At 30.0% G+C, this 26,501-nt stretch overlaps 1 protein-coding gene across 1 annotated transcript; it reads left to right on the forward strand.

The window, feature by feature from the left end:
- Positions 1 to 583: 583 nt before the first annotated feature.
- On the forward strand, positions 584 to 21,554 carry Rh5 (Rhodopsin 5). Its single transcript, XM_088257183.1, has 8 exons — positions 584 to 794; positions 2,212 to 2,403; positions 3,404 to 3,619; positions 5,497 to 5,627; positions 6,565 to 6,704; positions 15,672 to 15,865; positions 18,967 to 19,068; positions 20,418 to 21,554. Exons 1-8 carry the CDS (start codon positions 745 to 747, stop codon positions 20,527 to 20,529), a joined length of 1,137 nt encoding a protein of 378 aa, XP_088113309.1. The 5' UTR covers positions 584 to 744; the 3' UTR covers positions 20,530 to 21,554.
- The last annotated feature ends 4,947 nt before the right edge of the window (positions 21,555 to 26,501 follow it).

Here is a 26,501-nt window from a genome sequence, read left to right on the forward strand (position 1 = left end):
ATATATATATATATATATATATATATATATATATACAATATATATATATATATATATATATATATATATATATATATATATATATATATATGTATATATATATATATATAAATATATATATATATATATATATATATATATATATATATATATATATATATATATATATATATATATATATATATATATATATATATATATTTATATATATATATATATATATATATTATATTTTCGATCAAAATTTTCGGTCGAAAAAAGAAAAATTAAAGAATGTATCTGTCTTCTAGGTCACACCGAAGAGCAGCTTGTTGAGATATCTCATCGTTGCTGACGTGTTAAACGTTTCGAACATGTTTAATTTCATGATTTATTTAATTAAAAGGGTCACCCTAACCAACGTGAATTACTTCTCGACCTCCTAACATACGAGTACTTCCAATAAATTTTATGTCAGACCGCTTACGTGACAGTATGTATGTGAATAAGTTTATTCTTTCTATTATTGCATTAAGTTCTTATCAATCACGAACACATCGACTAAGGTTTTACTATAAAAGTCACCTGAAAACCTTCGGTAATTAAGTGAGAAGCGACTTTTTAAGTCGGACTGAACTCACTTCGATTTTTCATTCCGCGTTTGTGAATAAGAACCGAAATTTATCATAAATAATATAAATCCACCCCAATACATCATTTTTTACATTGAATGTTCATGTGATTTATGTAGTCAAATTAATAAGCATGTTTTCGAATTCATCCGAATATGGGCCAGCGGCCCTGGCATTTCGAGGGTAAGTTGTTTCTTTATAGAATCAATTATGATACTCTGTTAAAATCATAAAACATACAACTTTTTCGTTGAAGATATTAAAATTTCACTTTTAGTAGAACTTTTACAAGTAGATATTATTTTATCATTAACTTTTACCCTGTTATTTTCTACGAACGGATCGTTTTCTTTCTTCTTTTAGGCTTTTAAAAAAGCTCTTCAATTAATTAAATTTTTATGCTAACTTGTGAGCGTGGAGATAGAAATGTTATTTTTCTTTTGATTTCACTCTCTACATGCCTTTAACATAGAATCTTAATTTCAAGTTTCAACTCCTTTATAAAAATACCATGATTGAACTGTTATGATTGACAAAATTGTCACTTGTAATTCAGGATATCATTACTCTTTTATTTATTATACTTATTTTGACTAAGACTAAAAGACAATTTAATAAATAAGCTAATAATAAACTAATAAAGCTAATAAATTTTAAGAAATAGTCCTTCGAATAAGGCGTTCTTCAACTTTATAATATCTAAATATGTTTGAAATATTGATTTAAGCGTGTTAAAATCTACAAAAGACTGAATTTTAAAAGGAGTTGCAATAAAGTTTTTATTGGTATCTTTATAAAAATGAAGCAAATATTTTGTTTCTCTGTGAATAATATGAAATTCTGGATATTTAAAGGACTAACAACCTGAAACTGATTGATATAAATGATGACGTCTTTATTTTTTTTACAATATTTTGGGTCCAATTTCTCCCCCATATTGTGGATTTGCTCTACTGAGGATATATTTGTGCAAAAAAATTCTATGGATATCTCAACATAAACGAAGAAAAGATAATTTAAACCAATCAACGATAGGTCGTAAGCCCTGGAGTGCTGACTTCCATCTTCTATCATATAAAAATAACGATAGATGTTTTATATCAGGTTGAGATACCTCTAATATATATTATTAATATTCTTTGTTGGGAAAGTTTCTTAATTTTTATAACTAACTTACCATCACGCCGTTTCCCCGCAAGGGAAGCATAGAGAGTAGAACGCCACACCACTCTGTCTTTGCAAACATTCTTTACCTCTTCCACGCTCATGCATCTCCTCATACATACCCACTGATTATTTCGACTCCTAATCTGATCGCTTTCAAATATTTGGCATACCTGGTTGCGCTTTTTCTCAGTCGTCCTTTGCTCCTTTTTCCAACTAAATTTTATTCATAATTTTTTTACCATTTTTTCTTTACTCATTCGTTCCACATGTCCAAACCATCTAAACACACCTTTCTTAATTTTATCGATAGTGCTTATCTAAGCTTAGCTTTCCTTCTTTTTTTCAATATTTGAAAATTAATTAATTTGAAAATTAAAAAAAAAAACATCGTTTTATTAAAGAGTGTTACTTATTTTATTTTATTAATGTTCAGTCAACCAGATGCAGTTCCAGAGATCGTCTTGGGGTACAACTACCCTCCGGAGCACCAGGACCTTGTACACCCACACTGGAGAAACTTCGAAGCCCCCTCCAAGTACTGGCACCTCGGATTAGCCCTTATCTACATGATGCTAATGATTATGTCTATCCTGGGGAATGGTATCGTCGTTTGGATATTTTCTACGTAAGTATCAACTGTTTTTTTGCATATTAAAAATTATTGTTAACTTTGTGATATGGTAATATAACTCTACTTGTCTTTCAACGTTCACTTTGTGTAATACCATTTTAAAACTTTATTCTACTACTGCCGGTTTCGGTAAAACCATTTTATCATCAGGTCAACTGTAGACTAGTCTAAATGTTCGTTTATTTAAAATGTTACTTCATCCAAAGTTATCCAGCCATCCTTCATTTGGAAATTTTAACACAACATTGCATTCGAACTCGTTATAAACCTATATGAGCATTTTTATAAACATGTAACAGGAGTTTTTACCCGTGACAGCTACTCACGTTTTTTTTGTAATAACAATTTTCTGCTGCAATGGCAGCGTGACATAAACTCATGCAATAATAAACATTGCCTGTGTCGATAGCCTGCTTCTTAGCAGCTGCTATTTCGTTGTTTTCAATTGATTTAATATTTCCTAGATTTAAATGATTTTATTGCTCGACAAAAATTATGAAATTATACATATTAGAATATTCTTTGCTTATCAATAAACTAGACCAGATCACAGCAATGTGTGGCCGAGTGCAGGTGGTTCTAAATAAAGATCAAGTCATCCCCGTTAAGCAACAATACAGCCACAAAAGGCGCCGTGGCGTAGTCGGATAGACGCTCAATTGCGAAACTGGCGATGCGGGTTCGATTCCCGCCAATTGCAAAATGAATTAAAGAAAGATTTATTTTCAATTGTTTTGGGTATTTTTTATGTATTTTTCACATTAACCTTCGCTACCCTGACTATCCTACCTGCAGACAAGCATCTAAAATATACGCTTTGCGGGTTATTTTTTAATTAAAAATAATCATAAAAAAAGGAAATTAAATTTCTGATTGATGATGAAATTTCAAAAATCAAATTCACACACAATCACGTTAGCAATATTATCTCATTATCATTATCATATCAGTGTATTTACTCAAATTAATATTTCTTTTTTGTTTTTTTTTTCAGTGCCAAGTCCTTAAGGACAGCGAGCAACATGTTTGTAATAAATCTAGCAATATTCGACCTCCTCATGATGCTGGAGATACCCATGTTCATAGCCAACTCCTTCCAGCAGCGTCTTCTCGGATATGAAACAGCGTGTAATGTATACGCAGTTTTCGGGTCGCTATCAGGAATCGGTGGCGCTATTACCAATGCAGTTATTGCCTTCGATAGATACAAGTAAGAATACTTTTTATGAATGATTCTAAATCCCTGTTCACAAATTTGGGTTTCTCCACTTATTTTGAGTTATTTTGAACTATATTTGATTTATTCATATTTACATCTCAACATAGAAAAGAGGATTATGAATGCTGGGTATTTATTATAATATATTATTATAAATCTATAGATTTGGCGTTTAATTTGTAGGACTCCATATTAATTTATGTTCTAAATGTTTTATTTAAGCACTGATTGTTAAACTCTTCTTAATTGTATTTTTTTGTAAAAAACACATAAAAATAAAATTTGTGATAATTGTTTCGCCTTGTTATGGCATTTTCAAACGCATGACATTAGTTTTAAAATGCCATAACAAGGCGAAACAATTGTCACTTATTTTATTTTAATGTGTTTCCAACAATAAAATACAATTTAGTGGACTCTAAATATCAGTGATTGATTTTAACATTTAACGTACATTTATTGTATTTCGATGACAGCTGGGTGAACGATTATATTAATTGTAATGTTTGCATTTCGTTTTATGATTTGCTAATTTCTGTGTGTATAATGTTTGATTGTGGTTTTCTAAAGCGAGAGCAAGCACTTATTTGGTCTGAAAAACAAAAAAATATTTGGAACTTAACTATTTTACGTTAACATTTTTACAAAATACATATTTAAATAATAGAGAATAGTTGGTAAATACACAAATCATTTCAAATATAACGTTTTTACCTCTCTAATAAATTAGATACTTGTATTTAGAGAGGGAGTTCGTTTTACAATGATTTTTTTTATAAACAAAGTAAATTTTATCCTGTTTTATCAACAATAACAATAAAAAACAATTTTAAAAAGCTATTATTTAATGAAAAGCAAATGATACTAATGAATTTGACAAAATTTTACAATATTTTTTGTATCTCATTCTAGTTACAAAAAACTCTTATGAATAAAACGCTCTTTTATTTCGTCTAAAACCTGAAGAAATAAATATTTTGCTCTAATATCGGTAGTCAATTAATATTATTACTTGTTTCTTGCTTTAAAATATTTTTTTCAAGTTGAACAAACAAAATATAGCGCCCCTAATATTGTGTTGTGATGGAAGTCTACGAATTTTTAAAAGATATTTTTTCTTGCTTTTGCTATAAATATACTTGATTCATTCTGCTGAAAAATAGAGCAGGTGTATGTGTGGTTCAGTATAGAATATGATGGCCTCGTGTAATCTATAATCAATTTTGTAAAAGCTTTCAAGGCGAAATGGAGGAATGGGAAAATACCCATCGTGACTCAGTGCTCCAGAAGATACTACTAGAATTATGATAATATATGCACTTCATGCGAGTATCACAAAGGAAAGCGTGGATATACGAGTATTGCAATAATATTAGGATATATGTTCATATTTTTATGAAGGCTGAATGCGATATAAAAAAAAAAGATACCTACCTTTCAAAATCAACAAAAAAATCTCGCAATAATTTCATCCATGATACCTTTTACTGAAAGAATATTGATATTCTTTCTTGTGAATATTAAATATTGAAGTCATAAGTAGTAATTTGTATAATATATTATTTATGGAAGTCCTCGAAACTTAAAATATTATTTTTAACATAAATTTTTGGACAACAATAACACCATTTAATAATGAATTGCTCATACCACCCTAACCAATAATCCCATACTTTATAATAGACTGACATAAAGCACAGTATGTTTTTACTGATTCTTTTGTATTATGTATGTTTTTAAAGATGTAAGTTATGGTATTTGTATAAAAATTTCAATCATGTTTTCCAAGTATCGTCACTTTCATACATTCTTCCATTTCACACTATTTTATGACATCATAACGTAGCAACTTTTACTTTATTTTACAGAACTATTTCTTGCCCGCTTGATGGAAGGCTAAGCAGAACTCAGGCTTGTATTCTGTGTGGATTTACGTGGTTTTGGTCGATGCCATTCACCATCTTACCACTTTTCAAAATCTGGGGTCGATTTGTTCCAGGTAAAATTATCAAACCATAAAATTTAACTAATTTAGAATTTATCGCAGGTACTTAAACACTCACAAATTCATTGGTGTTAATAGTAATTTATCAATTTATGTTATCTATTTAAGCTGTAGCCTCGTTGTAAGTATCGTGAATTCTGAACACGAGTTTGTTAGGTTCGACACCCATCTATCACTAATATCAATAAAAACCATTTAGGATGATTTTTTGTAAGGAATGTGGGAATGTTGCTAACAGTGGTGACAACAACATCCCGTTACCGTGTGAATACCCACGTAGTCTGACCATTCTAGATAATTCTCTCTTTAAAAGCACTAAATAAGAGCTACTATTGACTTGTATAAAGAATAAACCAAAGGCAAAGAACAAGCAATCTTAAACAGCTATTTTTCCACAACACTTGAAAAAAAAAAAATTTATTATAGAAATAAAAATGTACTTACCTAAAAAAATATTCAAACAACCTGCGATCAAAATTGATCACAATATTAAATACAGTGGAACCTCTCATAACGGTGTATCGGGTTGTGGTCTCGTGGTTAGTGTCGCGACTCTTAAGTCAGAGTTTCTCGGTTCGAACCCACTCTACCACAATTTGATACCTATTTCTAATAATGAGCTGCTTAGGCTCACAGAAAAAGTATGTAATTGAAATATTTTTGTAAATAATAAAAACACAAATACTTCTGTTTTTTTATTTATAAAAGCTAGTAATTTGCACAACGAGCAACAAAAAAATGTTTAAAAGTTGCTCCCTTAACGAGCGACATTTCGCATAGCGAGTTACAGAGAAAGGACAAGTCTCTTTTTCACGACATTCAAGCTAGTGAAAACGAGTCAGATTCTGGATCGAATTATGCTCGTTATGAGAGGTTCCACTGTATTGTGATACATTCCATACATGTGATAATTGATTAAGTTTGCTTCCAGAGGGTTTCCTGACAACTTGCTCGTTCGATTTCCTCTCAGAAGACCAGGACACTAAGGTGTTTGTCGCTTGCATCTTTGTGTGGAGTTACGCCATTCCGATGTCGCTCATTTGCTACTTCTACTCTCAGCTTTTCAATCAGGTAACTTAATACGCTTTGTTACTAATGCGTCACACGGTATTTGCTACCTTAAAATACTAAATGGAATTTAACAACATTATTATGCTCTATTACGTTCAATATAATTATCTTATTCCGCATCGTAATGTGATCATTATATAACTAACTAACTATAACCACGCTTCCCCACAGGGGAAGGCAGAGAGAATAGAACGCCACACCATTCAGTTATTACAAACATTCTTTACTTCTTCCACATTTCTGTTTGTACCTGCCAATTATTCCTACTCTCGACTTGAACACTTTCAAATATTTGAAATATTTGATCATCTCATGGTTTTCTTCTTCGTCCTATTTTCAACTTCTTTCACCTCATATATTATATTTGTTTTACTATTCTTTCCTCACTTTATTATTTAAGTAAAATTATTACTTATAAATTATAAAGAATGTACGTTTGGTTACATATATTTACAATTATACGACGGCATAATATTTCTCTATTTATCATAAAACATTATTAAAGAAATACGTTTACATAATTGTTTGCTTCATGTATGAATTGAAATTATAAAATTTTCTAAGAAGTAACCTAATAATAACAGATAAATTATTACAGTACTTGTATACAACGATAATGATTTTGAAAAAACTAAATGTAAATATGAATTTTGTTCAAAATCTTAAATCTTCTTCAGTTATTCACCAAAAGCCCACCTTTAATGGGTATTTATACTTCAAAACAGATATGTTATTTTAATGGCAGCTCCATCTATTGAACGTAAAAGAATAAGAAGCACTGCCCACGGCGGCAGAATGTTCATTGACAACTGATGAAATTAATCATATTAGAAATATATTATTTCGAGAAATAAAAATACTTTGTGTTCTGATCCACTCACATTTTTACTAGCCAACTAGTTTCGGCAACAGGTTGTTGCCGAAACTAGTTGGTTAATAAAAATGTGAGTGGATCAGAACACAAAATATTTTTATTTCTCGAAATAATATATCAATATGATCCACAAAGTTAATGCTTTCAATATTTAAAACATATAAGAAATGGTGGTGTCTCTTTTCCTTCTTTTTTATTTAACAAGGCAATACGTAGCAATTAAATTTATGAAATTGACAAGTTTCTAACCTATCATCAGCGCTTTTATTAAATTTCAAATCAGTGCACTCTTATTTTTACACTATGACAAATAAAATTAAAATATTTAAAACAAATCAGAATTCCGCTAATGAAAAACTGAAAAATAAATAAAATTTAAAAAAAAATAAGAGCTCATATAGTTCAATTCAAATTAAAGGTGCTAGGGGGTGAAAACACTACTTTTTGTCATAAATACATTCATTCGTAGCAATTTATCATAAAAAATAAATTAAACCAGGATTTATATTTGAGGTACATTTTTTTGCGAGGAGCACCTTCATGATTTCCGTTTCATCTTTTTAAAAACTACCAAGCTATGAAAAGTGTATTTAATGGCACTAAATAAAAAGACTGAAAAATACGGCGAAGATTACTCCCATAAATCTCGTGAACTTTATCTCCTGCGAACACTAAAGTCAAGTTATAAGAACCATCAATAAAAGGAGCATTTATACAAGTACATTTTTACACTCCTCCATTGTGATAATTTCAGTGCGTAATTATGAGAACTGTTATTTTAATTATGGGCATACGTTTTCAGCGAAATTGCTTTATAAAGTTATTGCGCGTGAAGTAGGCTGGATGGTATGTGGTGTATGCTCTATAACAGTAGTGCAACCTTTTAAGAGACTAAGTAAACAAAAAACATTTGATAAGTGGGTAAAAATTCGTTAAAAAGGTGTTTAGATTCAATACACCGAATGCAAAAAAAAAATGATTTCGCAGTCCGTATCGATATCTGCAAAATGTTTCTTCCTAACTATAAATCAATAATAATTACAATATTTAAGGCCAATGCATAATTCCTTGTTTTATATGTTCATCCATGATTAGATAAGTACTTTTCGAACCATTCATATACTAAAAACGCGGAAACATATTATTTCATCATAAGTATTCAATATATAATAAATCATGTACTAATTGGCTACAAACGTTATACAGGAAAAAAAAATAATTCTCATAAAAGATGAAGAAGAATATGGAAGTCTGGGCATTTACGGGGCTGACGACCGTCATAGGCTGGTTTAAGTGATCACTTTACACACGTGTAACATTCACCAATTCTACCCATTATTGACAACCACACTACTCAAATTCTTGGAAGTTCTATATATATTAACCAATTTAGAAACCTTGTTCTTGAATCACTAGAACATCACTAGAGACATCTTTTGGTGAGATGTAAAGAAGCTTTTTACTAAGCAGAAACTCTTAAATTAGTATGTGAAGTCCAAACCCTGGATTATAATCACACACATGAGAAACGCCAGAAAATACCATTTTCATTTTTATTAAATGCCCAGACTTCCATATTCTTCTTCATCTTTGATGAGATGTCAAAAATAATATGAAAATAACTCCTGTAATTGGAGATAATCCAGATTTTGTGAACAAGTATTTGGACATACTCAAAATGTTGTAAATAAATTATCCGGTCAAATTATAAGCTTAATAATAAAATATTTGTGTTTTTCTTTCATAAATACTTCAATTTCATACTATTTCTGTGAACCTAAGCGGCTCATTATTAGAAATAGGTATCAAATTGTGGAAGAGTAGATTCGAACCGAGAAACTCTGACTCGAGAGTCCACGACAGTAACCATGGGACTATCACCCAACACTATGATCATCATATTTTCTTGGTGAGTTATTCAAATGTCAATATGGGTAATTCAACTGCCCGCGGGTAGTAGGTTGCCGACCACTGCACTATAGAGTAGGTTTATAGTGTGCAGTCTATACTATATATATATATAGTACTCAGTAAACGGTATGTCCATCATGCAATATGCAGTAAAGTTGTGACGTAATAATGCGCTCAAATTCAATTTCCGTTTCGAACAATTCCGTTATCAGTTGCTAAGCTGATTGTATGGAATTAAAGGATATTCCCTTCAATGTAATTAAATTTAAATGTATAATGCCTTTGTCATTTTTGATAAAGATACTTTTTTTTATTCAAATTTATAACAAAAAATTTTATAAATTTTACTCGGATTATAAACTTTTTATAAAATCCTTTAAACAATGTTAAATTATGACAATGTATTTATTATGGTTCTTAAATTAAATAAAAATTTGTATTATCAACTAAAACATATTTTTTTCCGATAAAACAACAGCAGTGTATGTAGTTGTTTTATTATATAAAATGCAGTTCCACCGAGAATATTAAAACAAAAAATAAATGCAGTAATTTTTTTTTTATATGTATTAATTTTAAATCAAACAAAGATTTTTTGAGTCTACTAAGTTGTATTTTATTAACAAAAACACTAAAAATTATATTGTGACAATTGTTTCCCCTTGTTAGGGCATCAAACGAATGTGAAGAACAAATGGACTACGGTCCTTATGTAGCTATACAATTCTAAGTGACAGTTTTATGTAGCTATACAATTCTAAGTGGCAGTAAATTGTATCTAATTTTTTTCATACACTAAGATTTTTATGTTCAATTATCTATTTTTAAGTAAATCAACTATTGTTCAGGTAAAACTCAAATAACATTTCTTTATAACGTAAAATATGAATCCTGATAACATCACCTAATTTTCATTTTTCATCGACGTTTGGTAATACTTTCAAATAAAAAAGTTGTTTTGGATAATTATAAAACACATCACAATTATAAATCATTTAATATCATTTTTTCATTTACCAAAGATTGTCACATCGTTTTTCAATTATTAAGAGATGGTTTTCATGGTTAATTTGTAATTCACTAGTGTTTTCAATTTATTTCATTTTAATTCGGAGAGAATAACTTTTTTCGTGTATAAATTTTCTTTTATCTAGCCGTTTTTAAAAATATTTTTAAATAATAAAACCTAAACCTTTCGACTTTATATTTTAGCAAAAATTATTGGGTTATAATTACATGTCATTTACGTGTTTTTTCTTTACCTTTATATTTTTCAATAAAATGTTGAAGTCTGTAAAATAATATTTACAAATGTGATCATCACAACAGCCAGGATTTTGAAAAATCTCTTCACACATTATTTGTATAATGAGTGAAAACAATACCTCGTTATGTGGACCTGTACGTACGATATGCACATTCAAACAAACTGAACATTCATACGTGGAGAGGACTTTTGCTCTCGAAAACAGAGTTTTTAATTGGCAGTAATTGAGAACGCGATGGCTCGGATAACTTTCACAAAAAATACTTTTTTGCCATGAGAAAAATCGTATAAAAAGGATTATTTTTATTACGAAATACTCATCGATATCATTGAGAATTATACCATAGTATTAAAACTTTTTCCTTTTCCTTTAAAAACTTTGTATTGGAATGTGGAGTTCTACGGCATTTTGACTCCTTCAATAATAATACGTTGTGACGTTAAAAAAAAACCGGAAAAGATATGTATTACATATAAATATTGGGAAAATAAATGTTTTTTTCTGATAGTTTTTAAAATAATGAAATACCGCGTTTAAAATGGAACATGTATTTATTTTAAATTCATACTAAAATAGGATCACCTAACTATATATGATATTTCATGTTTGTTAGTGTATATAACATTCCCCTCTGTAATCATAATGACGAATGTGTGAACGCAAACGTGTAGTTGAATGTTATCGCTTCAAATATACTACATTAAGTACTATAAAAACGTCAAATTAGTTTGAACTTTCAAAATAACACCAACGTGTTTGTTATTAAAATTCGAGTTCTATTTTTAACGTAATGAATTGCTGTAATTCAAAACTATCGGTTATAGTTTTGCTATCGTTCAACTGGGACATAACAAGATTATTCATTTTAAAATATACCTACGAACTTAGTAAATCGTTTGTCCTCTTTCAGATTAAACCTTCATAGTGTATAAAAAGCAGTTTTGAGCTCGGCAAAGCGGTGAATAGCAAAATATGTTTTTTTATGACTCTTATCTTCTTTGAACCCTTATCTGCACCCAATGGTGCATAGGGCACTGCATTTATTGACGCAGTATTATCTTGATCATTAGTTACATGAAAGCTGGTGATCACTCTAGCGCTTCAGGGACTTGTCAAGGGTAATTTCAAATAAATATTATAAATAGTGTAAAATCACTAATATTTATTTTAAACACGGTAGCTAAACACGCTAACTATTACACCACAGAGGTGGACGATAGGATCATTTAATTATTCGAAATCGCGAAATAAGTTATAAAATATCAGACACTGGTGACATATTATATTACGCTACGGATGATATATCTATATTATATAATGAAGGTGAAAGTTTAAGCATCCTAAGCTTACGACCTGGTATTTGGCTGGCTGGATCACTTGATCACGTGATCACGTGATCTCTTTATACATTTGTAACACTTTTACGATTTTTTCCCATACTTAAACTCTCCTTTAATTGAGACGCCATTTTTGAAAATGTTTTATATATATATAAATTCATAAGTTTTGAAAAAGAAACGGTTGGCTTTGAAACCGATAGACATTTGAATTCAGTTTTTATAAAATATTATTGGTGATTATAAAACAAAGTTATATTTTAATGATATAAATTCATCATTTAAAATTGATCAACTATGAAACGAAGCATTTTTAAATCAAAAGCGGATGGTATTATGTCGGATGTAAAAATTGTATGAAAGGAATTTCAAATTTATAATTATTTCCATTAATATCTGTTACCTCTCACTTAAACAAATTATGGAAAAGATCTGAAAACTTGAAGGAATTATCAAAACATCTTTTGTATTTTGACATTGAGTGGTTATGAATGTATAGAAATTCAATATGTTTTGCTGGCGTAAATGTTTTTCATAACAAAGAAATCAATTAATATTCTTTGCACATAATAATAATTAATGCCTTTACAAAAACCGATGTTCCTTAATGCTATTTTTTTTTCTATTCTTCCTGAGTTATTTACGTTAATGATCTCATTGTTGGTTATTAAATAGTCGCAGAAAATCTTTATTTTATAAGCACTCGATATGTATCGATGAGCTTGAAATATTTCATAGCACAATACACATGAAAGCAAAATACAGATAAGCATATTGATGGAAAATTCTAAGCTCATCTTAGGTGGGATTATAAAAATTGAGCCACGTGCTCGGGAATATTCTAATATTACAATAGAAAGCTCACAGTAAGACCATCATAAGCTTCGATGAAATCCAGTTTCATAAATAGAATATTTCATCAACGTTTCTAGTAGATAAAACTACCACGATCCCTTTTCTTACTTAGCACATAACGTAGGTACATAAACCTACGACAAACTATTAAGACAAATAATGTAGGTACATGTACACACATACCTACTACCGTTTTTTTATGTATTTTAACGTAAGAGTGTTGATACAATGAAAGTATCAACACTCTTACGAAAAATACATATTTGGAACTAAAAATCATATAAGTATACTGAAGAAAAAAAAGAACTCTGTTTACAAATGTATTCATGAAAATGTTTAAGACTTCGTTGAAAATGTTTTTCGATGTAATAATTAAAGAAAAAAATACATTCATATTCAAACACCGCTATACGGTGGTTGAAATCAGTGGTCACTTTTAAACACATACATGTCAAAAGATTGACGTAGAGCTATGTTATTAATTAATTGATTGAATATTAACTTAATATTAACTGGAGAAAAAAATAGTAAAATTCTTTGAAATTGAGCAGTTGTTAAAGACCACATTTGAGTTTATTAATAAAATCACTAATATCTAGAACTGCACATATTTTCATCAACAAATGAAAGTACAAACTGCTACAAAATTATCCTTTACAAGTGTTACCGCTCGGCTACCGTTCTGGAGGTCCCGGGTTCGATTCCCAGGGGGGTCAAATAAATATAAGTGATTTTTTCACTGTAATATTTATTCAATATTACCCTGGACTGGTACCTGAAGCGGAGGGCTGATCACCTTTCCTTCGGGTGTAAACGATCAAGATAACACTGTGTTCATATGAAGCAGTGCCCTATGCACCATTGGGGTGCCAATAAGGGTTTTATTATTATTATTATAACAACAAAAAAATCAAAAAAGGGAAAAATGAGTACGTTCAATCATCATATCGTGGTTAAAAACAAAAATTTTGTTTTATTATTTTTATGTTGTTTATAAAATGTGATACAAGGTGTCAGCAAAAACAATATTTTTAAAAGCAGATCGTTTTTAGTTCATTGAATTTATAACGTGACCATTTTCTTGCAAATAATTTTACTAATTAAATATGGAGATCACGACTGTCAACGAGAAATGTGAATTGGATTGGGTAGGTCGTCACCCCCCATGGCTTCCGAAGGTCCCTTATCAAGCCTGTCTCTTTAACTTGAACGTTCACTTCTGAAAATTTATACGTAGTTTTGCTCAAACTACACGGCTGTCCAAATTTAAAGCACAGTAAGGGATTTTTTTTTTGTAGTACGTTTTTTTGCATTTTTGGACTAGGTAAAATCTACTTAGTCCAAAAATGCAAAAAAAACGTACTACAAAAAAATGTCCCTTACTGTGTTTTAAATTTGGACAGCCGTACAGGATGCGAGATTGACTTATAATGACACCAACGGAGGAAATATTAAACTTTTTTTTTTATTTAACATAAAACATACATAATTTACAATTTTTGTATATTATTGCCGATGAGTAATTTCCATACTCATTTTGGGGCATGGGATTAAAGTTAACCCTTCACTGGATGACTTTTTTTGCATGACTGCATTGACAGTTCGTCTTCGAGAGAAGTGAAGTTATTATTTTGGCGTTCAAAGCGCGTCCTTTGGCTAAATTATGAACTATATACGTGAGTTATGAATGTATTTAATCGGTAACAACAAAGAATGGTTGCTTATATTTTTAAAGAACGTCTTAACACTAACTTTTGGGTATGTAAGAAATTTGATACACTATACAGTGAAGGGTTAACAAGACTAAAACACAAAAAAAGAAAGTAACAAATAAAAAAGCACATGGCAAAATGTAAAATATAAATCAATATAAGGTACAGTTAATAGATATGTAAAAAAAACTTAAGCTTAGAAGCATATTTAAAGGAAATAAATGAGAAAAATAATTAATCACTAACACAAATATCTTTCCATAAGGAATTTTTCACTTCATTCATTTTTGATCCCTGACTGGGTTTTATTTTATATATGTCAGGCAGCTGGTTAATTTGTGGACAGGCAATATATTGCAAGGACTTTATTCCAAACTTAATTGTGTTTTTCAGTTCCACATGTGTTTTATTATATCCTCGTATTTTATAATAATGAATTTATTTACAACATTTTAAGTATATCCAAATACTTGTTCACAAAATCAGGATTATCTCCAATTACATGAGTAATTTTCATATTATTTTTTGACATCTCATCAAAGATGAAGAATAATATGGAAGTCTGGGCGTTTACGGGGCTGACTAAAGTGGTTAAAGTGATCACTTTACACACGTGTAACATTCACCAATTCTACCCATTATTGACAACCACGCTATTCAAATTCTTGGAAGTTCTATATATATGAACCAATTTTGAATCATTGTTCTTGAATCACTAGAACTTCACTAGAGACATCTATTGGTGAGATGAAAAGAAGCTTTTAAAAGCCCGTAAATGCCCAGATTTCCATATTCTTCTTCATCTTTGATGAAATGTCAAAAAATAATTTGAATATATTTGTTAAAAATCGGATTAGTGTTGCTGTAAATCATTTTAAAGATTATTTGAAGCATTGCATTTATAATATCATATGTTGAGAGAATGTCGAAAGGCATTTTGGTAGCGCTAAAATAAATATATTTTACAGTGTGTAGTGTAAATATTTTTATTATATTTGTGTCTTTTTTAGGTTCGTGCGCACGAAAAAATGTTGAAAGAACAAGCAAAAAAGATGAACGTGAAATCCTTGGTGGCCAATCAGGATTCGGCTAATAAGAGCGTCGAAATAAGGATTGCTAAAGTGGCGTTCACAATATTCTTTCTCTTCATCTGCGCCTGGACGCCCTACGCCATTGTGGCCATGATCGGAGCTTTCGGCGATAGGTGAGAGTTCATGAACCAAGCATTATCATTATTACCGTTTTTAATTACCAACGTTAACCCTTTCCACTCTGACCATTTTTCTCATAACTGATCAGCTACTCTGATCAAAAAAATGCGAGATTTTTCTACCATTAAAATAAATATTTTGGTTCCCTAATTTTGGAGACTCTGTATGACCATGTTAATTAAGATTAACTGTATTTATCTGAAATATTTTTTGGTAGAATATACTTGGGTGATAGAGAAATTAGTGATTAAATTTATACCTGCGCCGGGCCAGACATTGTGGCCTACGGAGCTGCCTACTAGAATCATACGATCCAGAATGTCTGGCCTACAGAGTGGTAAGAGTTAAACGTTAATTATCTGGAAATTTCGATTTATCCCCTTTTTGTTTGGAACGAAAAATATTACACTGATTTATATTTTTGGATTAAAAGAACTTTAAATGTTTTTTTTATTCAAATTGGGTAAAGGCAATATATTGCAAGGACCTTCTTCAAACTTAGTTGTTCTTATCGGCTCCATATGTATTTTATTATGTACTTGTGTATTATAATGATGAATTTCTCTGTTAAAAATCGGTTTGGTGTTGCTGTGAGTTGTTTTAAACATTATTTGGAGCATTGTATTTGCAATATTATATGTCGAAAGGTATTATGTCAGTGCTCAAATAAATATCTTACACATGAGTTGTGTACGGTACATGAAATATATGTTTTTCAAAAGACGTTTTCGATATTAAGTCCATTCGATCGAACGATGATTTTTTCAATTCAAATAATTTTTTAATAACCTTGTTAATTATTTAAATCATTTTTTAATTCAATTTTTCACTAACATCAAATAAATATGATGTGTTGAGTATTGAAACAGATTTAATGTTTATTTTAAATTTATTTCAAATTGAATCTTAAATTCGATAAAAAGCTTTTGAGTTAAAAATTGGATATTTTAGTATCCGAAACTCATTATTATTATCTATTATTAGTTCACCTCGATTCAGTACTGTAGTACCGAGCATATATTTCCATTTTTCTAAATTGAACTATATGACCCACTCAATTTTGTGATTTTTATTCGGGTTAATGTCTTGATACGTGAATAAATTTATCGGAATTTATATACCATATTTGACAGTTTTAAAACATATTCGCGTATGTTTATGTACAAATATATGATTTTTTCATAATTCAAATCATTTTTAAAAAAATTACTGCAATAAACTATCGTTGAATCAAAGAGTCGCATGTATTACACGAGGTACGCCAAGTACTAGCACATGCTTTATAAATCGTGTAAGCGTAATATAAATGCACGGGTCGCTAAACAATGTTGGATATAGTACGAGTATGTCAAAGTACGTGATTTAGAAAATGCACGTATAAGGAATAGTGTAATCATATGTGGAAAATACATACATATATGAAATGAAGATAAGAATCTCGCAAAAGTTTTCCATTTCATGGAAGTTCGCGCCATGTATGTATTATATATACGAGTATGATTGTATTTTTTCTTTGTAATAGTACAAAATTATTATTTTAATTTTGATAGCAGTTTGAGATGGTGGACTGAAATCTTAATTTTAATTTTAATTACTCTTTTGCCAAACGTTAGAAGCTTATCTTAAGGAAATGTTTTGATAAAGCTTAGTAAAAAAAATATTATCGAAATGTCAAATGAACACGAAAAATAGTCACTTGGTGAAAAATAGTTACATAATTAAGATGTTTTTTTTCATTATATGGTTAAACAAATCTGTCTCCAGCCCACATATACATATAGACAGAGGCATGCATTCTATATAGGCAGAAAAACAGTGCCTAACTTAGATTTCTCGCGTTCTATATAGAAACACAACCAGTACCTACTATTCCTTATACAAACCTCCCACCTTCCCTGATTAAAAACTCTGCACGCCACTGTATATACATGTATCTAAAGAACTGAATTATTTATTGATTTATCATTATTTTTTTAAAAACATGATTCTTAAAAAATAACATGATTTTTTTAACGACCAAGATAACACTGTGTTTCTATAATGCAGTGCCATATGCACCATTGGATTGCGGATCAGGGTTTGATTCTTTAAATATTAAAGTAAAACAATTGTATAAGAAGACTTTTGAATCTATTAATGTAAACACGAGACGACTTACATTCGAGAACTAAAAATGTTCTCATCGACATTTAATTCATGTTATATTTTTACTTCTCTAAGTGTTTTATTTTTATATCTTAATAACTCACACATTTACCGAACTTAACTCCATATTTTCTTCCAAATGAGAGCACATTCTCCGCTATACTGGCGTTGCTAGAGTCGCGTACTCGTTAATCTTATAAGCGATCCACGAACTGCAAGTGAACTTGCTTTCATAAATAATATACTCTTTTACCTCTATTTATCCATCTTCTATTTTTTATGCATTAGCTATTAAGAAGATGTATCTGATAAAACTTGTTTGCCAGGACGATTATAAATGAATTATCACCGAGACTAAATAGTTTACACACCATTTAGCTGGCTATCAAATGTATTAAAACATTTTCTCTTAGTCTTGCGAATATTTTCAAATTGCAAAGGATTATCAAACCCCATAGAGCTGTTTTTTAATATCTTAAAAATAAATTGCCTTTAGGCGGAGAGTTAAAGTGATCCTAATAAAAGTACGTCATATATATTTTTTTTTCCATTTCAATATTTAAGAATAATATAATATTTTATTTCATTTTACAAATGTTTTCAGCTTGTGCTCTTCAGCTAATTATTGACGGAATTAGAAATATTTCCAAAAACTTTTTTTTCCGAATGTGAAAGTTTTTAAATCAAAGAACAAATTTCCATAAATAACAGATTTTAGCTTATAAAATAAATACATATAACTGTAAAATAACTACAACTTGAAGAAAAACTCTCATACAAAAAAATGCTCTCGGTTGTAATATTTGTTTAACAAGAATTTATTTAAAGAGTATACAAATATACAAACTCTTTGATCTGAATATTTATTTAAAATAAGCTTGTACCTATCCATGTCTGAGTACATCAAAATATTTAGTAAAAATGTTTATTTTTTAAATATACATTTCAGGTCAATGTTGACTCCAATAACTACAATGTTGCCTGCTTTATGCGCGAAGATAGTGTCTTGTATTGACCCCTGGATATACGCCATCAATCACCCGAGATATCGGTGAGTATTACACGTGTAATTGTTTACCAAACAACCATCTCATAACAGTTTATATCGCGTTCTCTAAACATCTGTTTGAAATCCAAGATAGTTCAAAAGATATTTTGAAGGATTAAAATGATTGTGATACAAATTTGTTTCAATACTCGACTTCAGAGATTTACTCAATTTACAATTTCTTCAAAATAAGTCTTAAATTATTCAGTTTTTTTCGATTCAATAATTTAAACCAAATAACTCCAATAAGTGAATACAATTTGTTGCGTATTGCGTATTTCTAGCTTCTAATATATTTGATTATTTTTTATTTATTATTATTTACACAAATATTTCAATTTCATACTGTTTCTGTGAGCTTAAGCGGTTCATTATTAGAAGTAGGTATCAAATTGCGGTAGAGGGGTTCGAACCGGGAAACTCCAATTCAAAACCAAAAACGAACTAGAATGAAATTTAAACCGAAAAAAACAACAAAAATCATCCCAAAAGGGTAACTGAAAAAGTATCTGTTACCCACAATTGTAAATTATTATCAATTTGTAATTTACTAATTTACTCGCGATTATGACTAATTTTGATTTTTCGACGGTAAAATGATACCCATATTAAACGCCCTTACTAATTCTGTTCAAAAGACGCGTTTATTTATTTACTTTTAAGGGGATATTGTACTTTTTCTGAATCAATTCCCAACTACATATATTTTTTTAAGCGTCCTTGAAGTGATTTTCATGAAAATGATGGTTTATTAATTATCCATTATGATTATTACAACAACTTATAAATATTATTTTTTGACATCTCATCAAAGATGAAGAAGTATATGGAAGTCTGGGCATTTACGGGGCTGACGACCGTCATCGGCTGGTTTAAGTGATCACTTTACACACGTGTAACATTCACCAATTCTACCCATTATTGACAACCACACTACTCAAATTCTTGGAAGTTCTATATATATTAACCAATTTAGAAACCTCGTTCTTGAATCACTAGAACTTCATTAGAGACATCTATTGGTGAGATGTAAAGAAGCTTTTTATTAAGCAGAAACTCTTATATTGCAATTGGAGATAATCCAGATTTTGTGAACAAGTATTTGGACACACTCAAAATGTTGTAAACTTATAAATAAGTGTTTCTTCCCATGAATATCATACAGTATTTGTAATTTATTATTTTTATCCTTACACCTCCAATGTTAGAGTGAGCACGATACCTTCATGTTATTTACGAACCGTTGAATTAATCCAACATAACCCCACATGCAACATATAGTCGGGAAGGAAGAGACGTAAAGCTTATGAACATGATAAGTATTTTACATATGTGTGTATTTATAATTTCAGTCAGGAGCTTGAGAAACGAGTGCCATGGTTGGGAGTTCGAGAACCGAATGTTGACACTCAGTCCACATCTACAGCAAATACTGTGGCACCTCCAGCTCCTACTGAATCCTAAAATGTATTCAATGCCATCATGGAAAGATTTATTAAAATCAGGATTGTCCAACCCGTGGTCCGTAAGACCGCATATATTGCACGGATTGGTTCACCTAAAAAAACTATAAAATTTCATTACGAATACAATTATTTTTAATTTAATACACAATTAATTCTTAAGTTTGTTTAATTTGTTCATTTAAATATTCATAAAAATCACTGATAACTGAATTAAATAAAAACAGGGATAAAAAATTAATAATTAGATTTTTTTTAAATGGACGGGAAATTTAAAATTATGCTTTATTGACGTCGTCAAAATGTGTTTGTGTTATTCGAGACACCTGTGTCTGAGAACAACAATTTTTTTATGTTTTCAATTTTAATCTCTCGGATTATAATATTGGAACCAACATATCAAATCGAGAACTTGCCGATAACTCAACCATTTATATCGGAGCAAACATCGAAGCAATTATGTCTCAAAACAAAACATGTCATTTTGTCTATTAATTTTAAAGTAAAGTGAAAATCAGTTAAAAGAAAAAAAGTTATTTTAATGTCAACTATGTAAATAATTTACGTTTTATTATTTTTCATTGTTCGTCAGGGATGTTGTATTTAATGCGTGGCCTTAAAACAACTCGTCTTCTTCCAATGCAGTCCAGTGCAGCTAAAAGGTTGGGCACTCCTGATTTAAGCGTGTGTTATAAACGATGATACTTGAAAAATGAATCAAACGTTTAAAAACTAATTCGTTCAATCTATGAGTAACCCAAAAATTATATACATGATTATATGATTTTCATAAGTTAATTTTTTATTATTTAATTTTGATTTTAATTGGATGGATTTCGCACGACTTGGCAATGGTAAAGGATCATGATATATTATAAGTTAGTACATGTATTTAAGACTTCCCTTTATGAATTAATCTTTAAAGATGTTGATACTTATGTAAAATTCTATTCTGATTGTATAAAAATCATGATGTATACCTATATAATATTAAAACCACGAACATATTGAGAAAATTCAACAAAATCTGTGTTTCACTTTATTTTAATATTTAATGCTGGATAAAACAAATACATTCGTGTACATGTAACATTTCATATCTATTGTAAGTACTTTTTCTCCTAATTGGCTTTGTACTTTGGCTTCGACTGTACAGATGAAAGTTGGTATTTTCTTTCCAGAAAACAAAGCAATTACAATTCGAAGCTACTTTAACAGGGATCATTATAATTACCATTATTAATTCAAATACATTGATTTAAGCTGTTCGTTAGCGAAGAACGATAACAAAGAAATAAATATGTTAACAGAAACTCAGAAATATAATTGAGGGGATATAATCCTCCTACACACAAACTCGAAATCAAAACAATAATGTAATCAATGATGATAACAAAAGCTCGTGAAATCTAGGCCAGTCGCAATATATTTTTTAATCTGAATTATTTAAAAACAAAAATTAATAATAATTATGAAATGTCATTGGTAATTTAAATGCAGGTATTCTCGACTCCGACCCTTCACGTTAGCCCCTATCTCGAACTACGAGTATGTCTATTTTTTAAACATAGAACTATATACGGTAGTAATTTATTTATAGAAAATTCATCCCCTAATATAAGTTAGTCTTACATAGTAATATGGTTATCTCGTTTATCTATCGTGCAGTAGGTCCCACGTTCGATTGCCAGGGGATCAAAATGTAAGTCATATGTATTTTATATTACCCTAGACTAGTAGTACAAGTGCAAGATTGATCATCTTGCCATCATGTAAGCAACAATTAAGATTTCACTGCGCTAATATGATACAGTGCTCTATGCACCACTGGCTGCGGATAAGGGTAAAAAAGAGAAAATTGATTGTTATCTTTAGAATTACATTTTTTAAAAGGCAAAAAATTGTAATGTATTTAAATGTCATCATATGAATGATGTAACTGTAATTATTTCATGATAATAACCGAAGTAACTACTTAAAAAAAGACACTTAGTTTTTTAGAGGTTTGATTTTTTCAATAAATAAATTATCTGGTCAAATTATAAGCTTAATAATAAAAATGAAAATGGTATTTTCTGGCGTTTCTCGTGTGTGTGATTATAATCCAGGATTCGGATCTCACATACTAATATAAGAGTTTCTGCTTAATAAAAAGCTTCTTTACATCTCACCAATAGATGTCTCTAGTGAAGTTCTAGTGATTCATGAACAAGGTTTCTAAATTGGTTCATATATATAGAACTTCCAAGAATTTGAGTAGTGTGGTTGTCAATAATGGGTAGAATTGGTGAATGTTACACGTGTGTAAAGTGATCACTTAAACCAGCCTATGACGGTCGTAAGCCCCGTAAATGCCCAGACTTCCATATTCTTCTTCATCTTTGATGAGATGTCAAAAAATAATATGAAAATAACTCCTGTAATTGGAGATAATCCAGATTTTGTGAACAAGTATTTGGACACACTCAAAATGTTGTAGATAAATATTGACAGGAATTTTCTTGTGAATAGTAACAAAGGTATTTTTATCATCATTTTCCTTCGAGTAGATGACACCTCTAACTCCCAGCAGATTCTGAGAGCGCCTTCTAGCAGCAGTCGACCATTAATTTCTTGGAACCTAATTTCTCCGCTTTGCGCATCTATATTTCGATTGAATACCTAAACAAACAAATAATTTTAAGTTCAAAAATCAATAAAGCTACTACATAAACAATCTACACATGTTAAATTCTGATAAACATATTTGAATATATAATTTGAAGTATGAAAAAATTAAATAAACACTAAACTTTGCCAAAACAGTATCAAGACTTTAAACTGTGAGAACTTTTACTTCTTTCGCATGGTTTATGTTCCGAAATTATGGATTAATACTATCGATGACTTAACCAGCAATTTTAATAAAGTTGTGTTTATTAACAAAAATTAAATACTTGTACTAGACCACTAATTTAGTATTATTTCTCACGACTAGTTTCGAAAACTAAAAATGTTTTCATCAATTGGTGATCACAAAAGCCAACAGTAAAACTAAACTAGTTTTAGGGATCATTTTTGGACACAAAACATCTGTAGTTTTCGAAACTTGTGTGAAATAAAACTCAATTTGTGGTCTAATACAATATTTAATTTTTAATAATCAACAAAATTATTTTATTTATGAAATTAAAATTAAAGCGCTTGTTTTCTATCATCACTTGAGTTATATAAATTTTTATTTTAACGACTTGTTTAGGAAGCCACAAATTCTTTCATCTTTGGGTCTAAATTTTAACTGATAATGTTTTTATTTAGACCCGAAGATGGAAGCGTCTGTGGCTTCCCAAACTAGTCATTAAAATTAAAACACTTGTTTTTCACCGTTTGAATTATTTTTATTTTTATTTTTAACATCATGAGCAAAGTTACTGCAAAAACAATAAATAATGTGACGTAGTGCCATATTGTGTATTAATTTTAAAGTAAAGTGAAAATCAGTTTTAAAAAAATAAGTTTGTTTAATGTCAACCACATACATAATTTACGTTTTATTATTTATCAGCGTTTGTCAGGGATGTTGTATTTAATGCGTTGTGTCTAATTTACGCAATTTAGGCGATTCAAAGGTAGATAGCGACTAATGGAACAAAACACAAATATCAATAACTATTTTGTTTTTAGCTCTGGTCTTAGATCGGGCCGTTTGTTAACAAGGTCTTACCTAAATTTACAACGCATTAAACACCCATAAATCATACCTTCTTCAAACCATTGTTAAATGATAATAAACTTATCGCACAATTCACGCGTGAAGGGTGAAAGCTTAGGTCCTGGTCCTGCGAGGGTGAGCGGGCCAGGGGAGCAAAGGGTGGAGAAATATTATGTACCCGAAATAAGATACTTGATGATGAAAGTCTCAGTTTGGGGTGAAAGCCAAGCCAAGTGGAGAGGCAGACTGAGAGAGACTGAGAGCTGAGGAGCCGTATGCAATCTATTATGGGATTTATAATTCAGGAGTGCGGGTGTCGGTGGGCCGCGGTGTCTGACGCCGCTAGTACTCGTATTGTCCGCGCCAGCCCTTCGCATCGCGGGGGAGGGGGTGGGTAGCTACCTGCCGGTGGGCGCTAGATACCGGGCCACTCAATCCGGCCCTGCAATAGCAGAGGGACTTATGTCGGCTCGGCATTCGGTGAATGCGAAGTGTGCAAATCTAAATACGCGCCTACATTTCAAACTTGGCTCAACGATTTATACTTTTTGTGTTACTATGAAAATCATCTTTCTATTAAAAATATGGAAATTAATACATCGTAGTCACAGGAGAAAGTGACTAAGTGCATTTTTTTACAAAAACGTGACTATTAACTATTTGATATGTTACAAGCTTAATATTGCCCTGAAAATTACAAAACGATTTTATATATGGAAGTTTTAATATATTGACTTGTAAAAAATTACTTACTGCATTGATGATTATTCTCTTGCCAAGCAAAAATTACTTCAATGGCCCTCCTGAACATTAAACGTTTTGTTAGTTGGTCACTTTCTCCTTTACGATATGTTCTTTTTTAGATTATCTTTGTATTTATAAAAAATGTGATTGTTTATTATCTTTTTAATCTAAATAAGTTTAAAAAAAAACATTTAAACTACAATTTATATAAACAAAAGCTTTGCAACATTTTGAGTGTGTCCAAATACTTGATTTTATGCTTATTTTAAGATTCTTTTAAGAATACTAGTCGCAATATTTTGAATGCGTCCAAATCCTTGTTTACAAATCTGAGTTTATCTGCTCACGAGTTATTATTATTTGATAAATTGATTCAGTCACTTTGTGGTAAAAAAAAAATAAGCCTATCCATTTTTAATTAAAGTTTTACTTAGTAAATCCACTATTTCTTAAAATCTATTGTGACACGTGTTTCGATACATTCCGCATCATTGTCAAACGTGTTACGTTAAATAGATTTTAAGAAATAGTGGTATTATAAATATCACTTATTTATTTGTGTTTTTTTGTTTACTAAAAATAAACAGTTATTGTTTAATAAATAGATTTTTTAATGTGTTCACATTCACCACAATGGATTATGAAAATGGAATCCATTAAATGTAATGAGGCCGTAAATAATTTTTATAAGTTGGTAAAGTGTTTCTATAAAAATAAAAACCACTACTACCACTAATGGATTCAATTAAATGAAATGGACCACCCATCTATGACTATTGAATTGTCATTAAGGAATATGTTTTTTTTCAAGTTTCAGATTTGAGACGATTAAAATATCATAATATCGCGCACTCCTTTCAACAACGTCATAAATCAAAAATCGTCAATTTTCATCGTGTTTTCGGAATGCCTAGAAAATGTACTATATCCCAGCAAAAACGGCACATTTCAAACATAATATTTACCCGCTATAGGGCAGAAAGTGTTGTTTTTGCATTTTAAAGAAAAGGTATTTTTAAATTATTTTTTTAAATATACTAAATATTTTTTAAATGGAGAAAAAACATTCAGGTTTTATCTTAAATGATCTGTTGTACAGTGAAAAGTTCAATTAGTGGTTTTATATTAATTTTTTATTTATTTCATTATATTTCTAAACTTTAAATACGATCTCCTGAAAAATCAAGTTTTTTTTTAAATATGACGTTGTTAAAAGGAGTGAGCGATATGTGAATTTATTGTGAATAATATTTATAAAATATATTTATTATTACCAACATATCGTTTCGATATCAAAGTATTATTAATTAACTTTAGAAAGATGTGTTGAGATGGTTTAGGCATGTGAATCGAATGAGTGAAGAAAGGATAGTTAAACAAATTTATGACGCGAATGTGGTTGGTAATACAAGCACAGAGGACGACCGAAGAAAACTTGATCAAGTATTTCAAATATTTGAAAGTTGTCAGTTAGGACAGAAGTCAGAATAATCGGCGTGTACGTTATGAGAAGATGTATGAATGTGGAAGAAACGAAG

Source organism: Brachycentrus maculatus, unplaced genomic scaffold, assembly GCF_059751285.1.
Source record: "Brachycentrus maculatus isolate JH-2025_06_01 unplaced genomic scaffold, ASM5975128v1 h1tg000073l, whole genome shotgun sequence".
In the NCBI taxonomy this organism is placed as follows: Eukaryota; Metazoa; Arthropoda; class Insecta; order Trichoptera; family Brachycentridae; genus Brachycentrus; species Brachycentrus maculatus.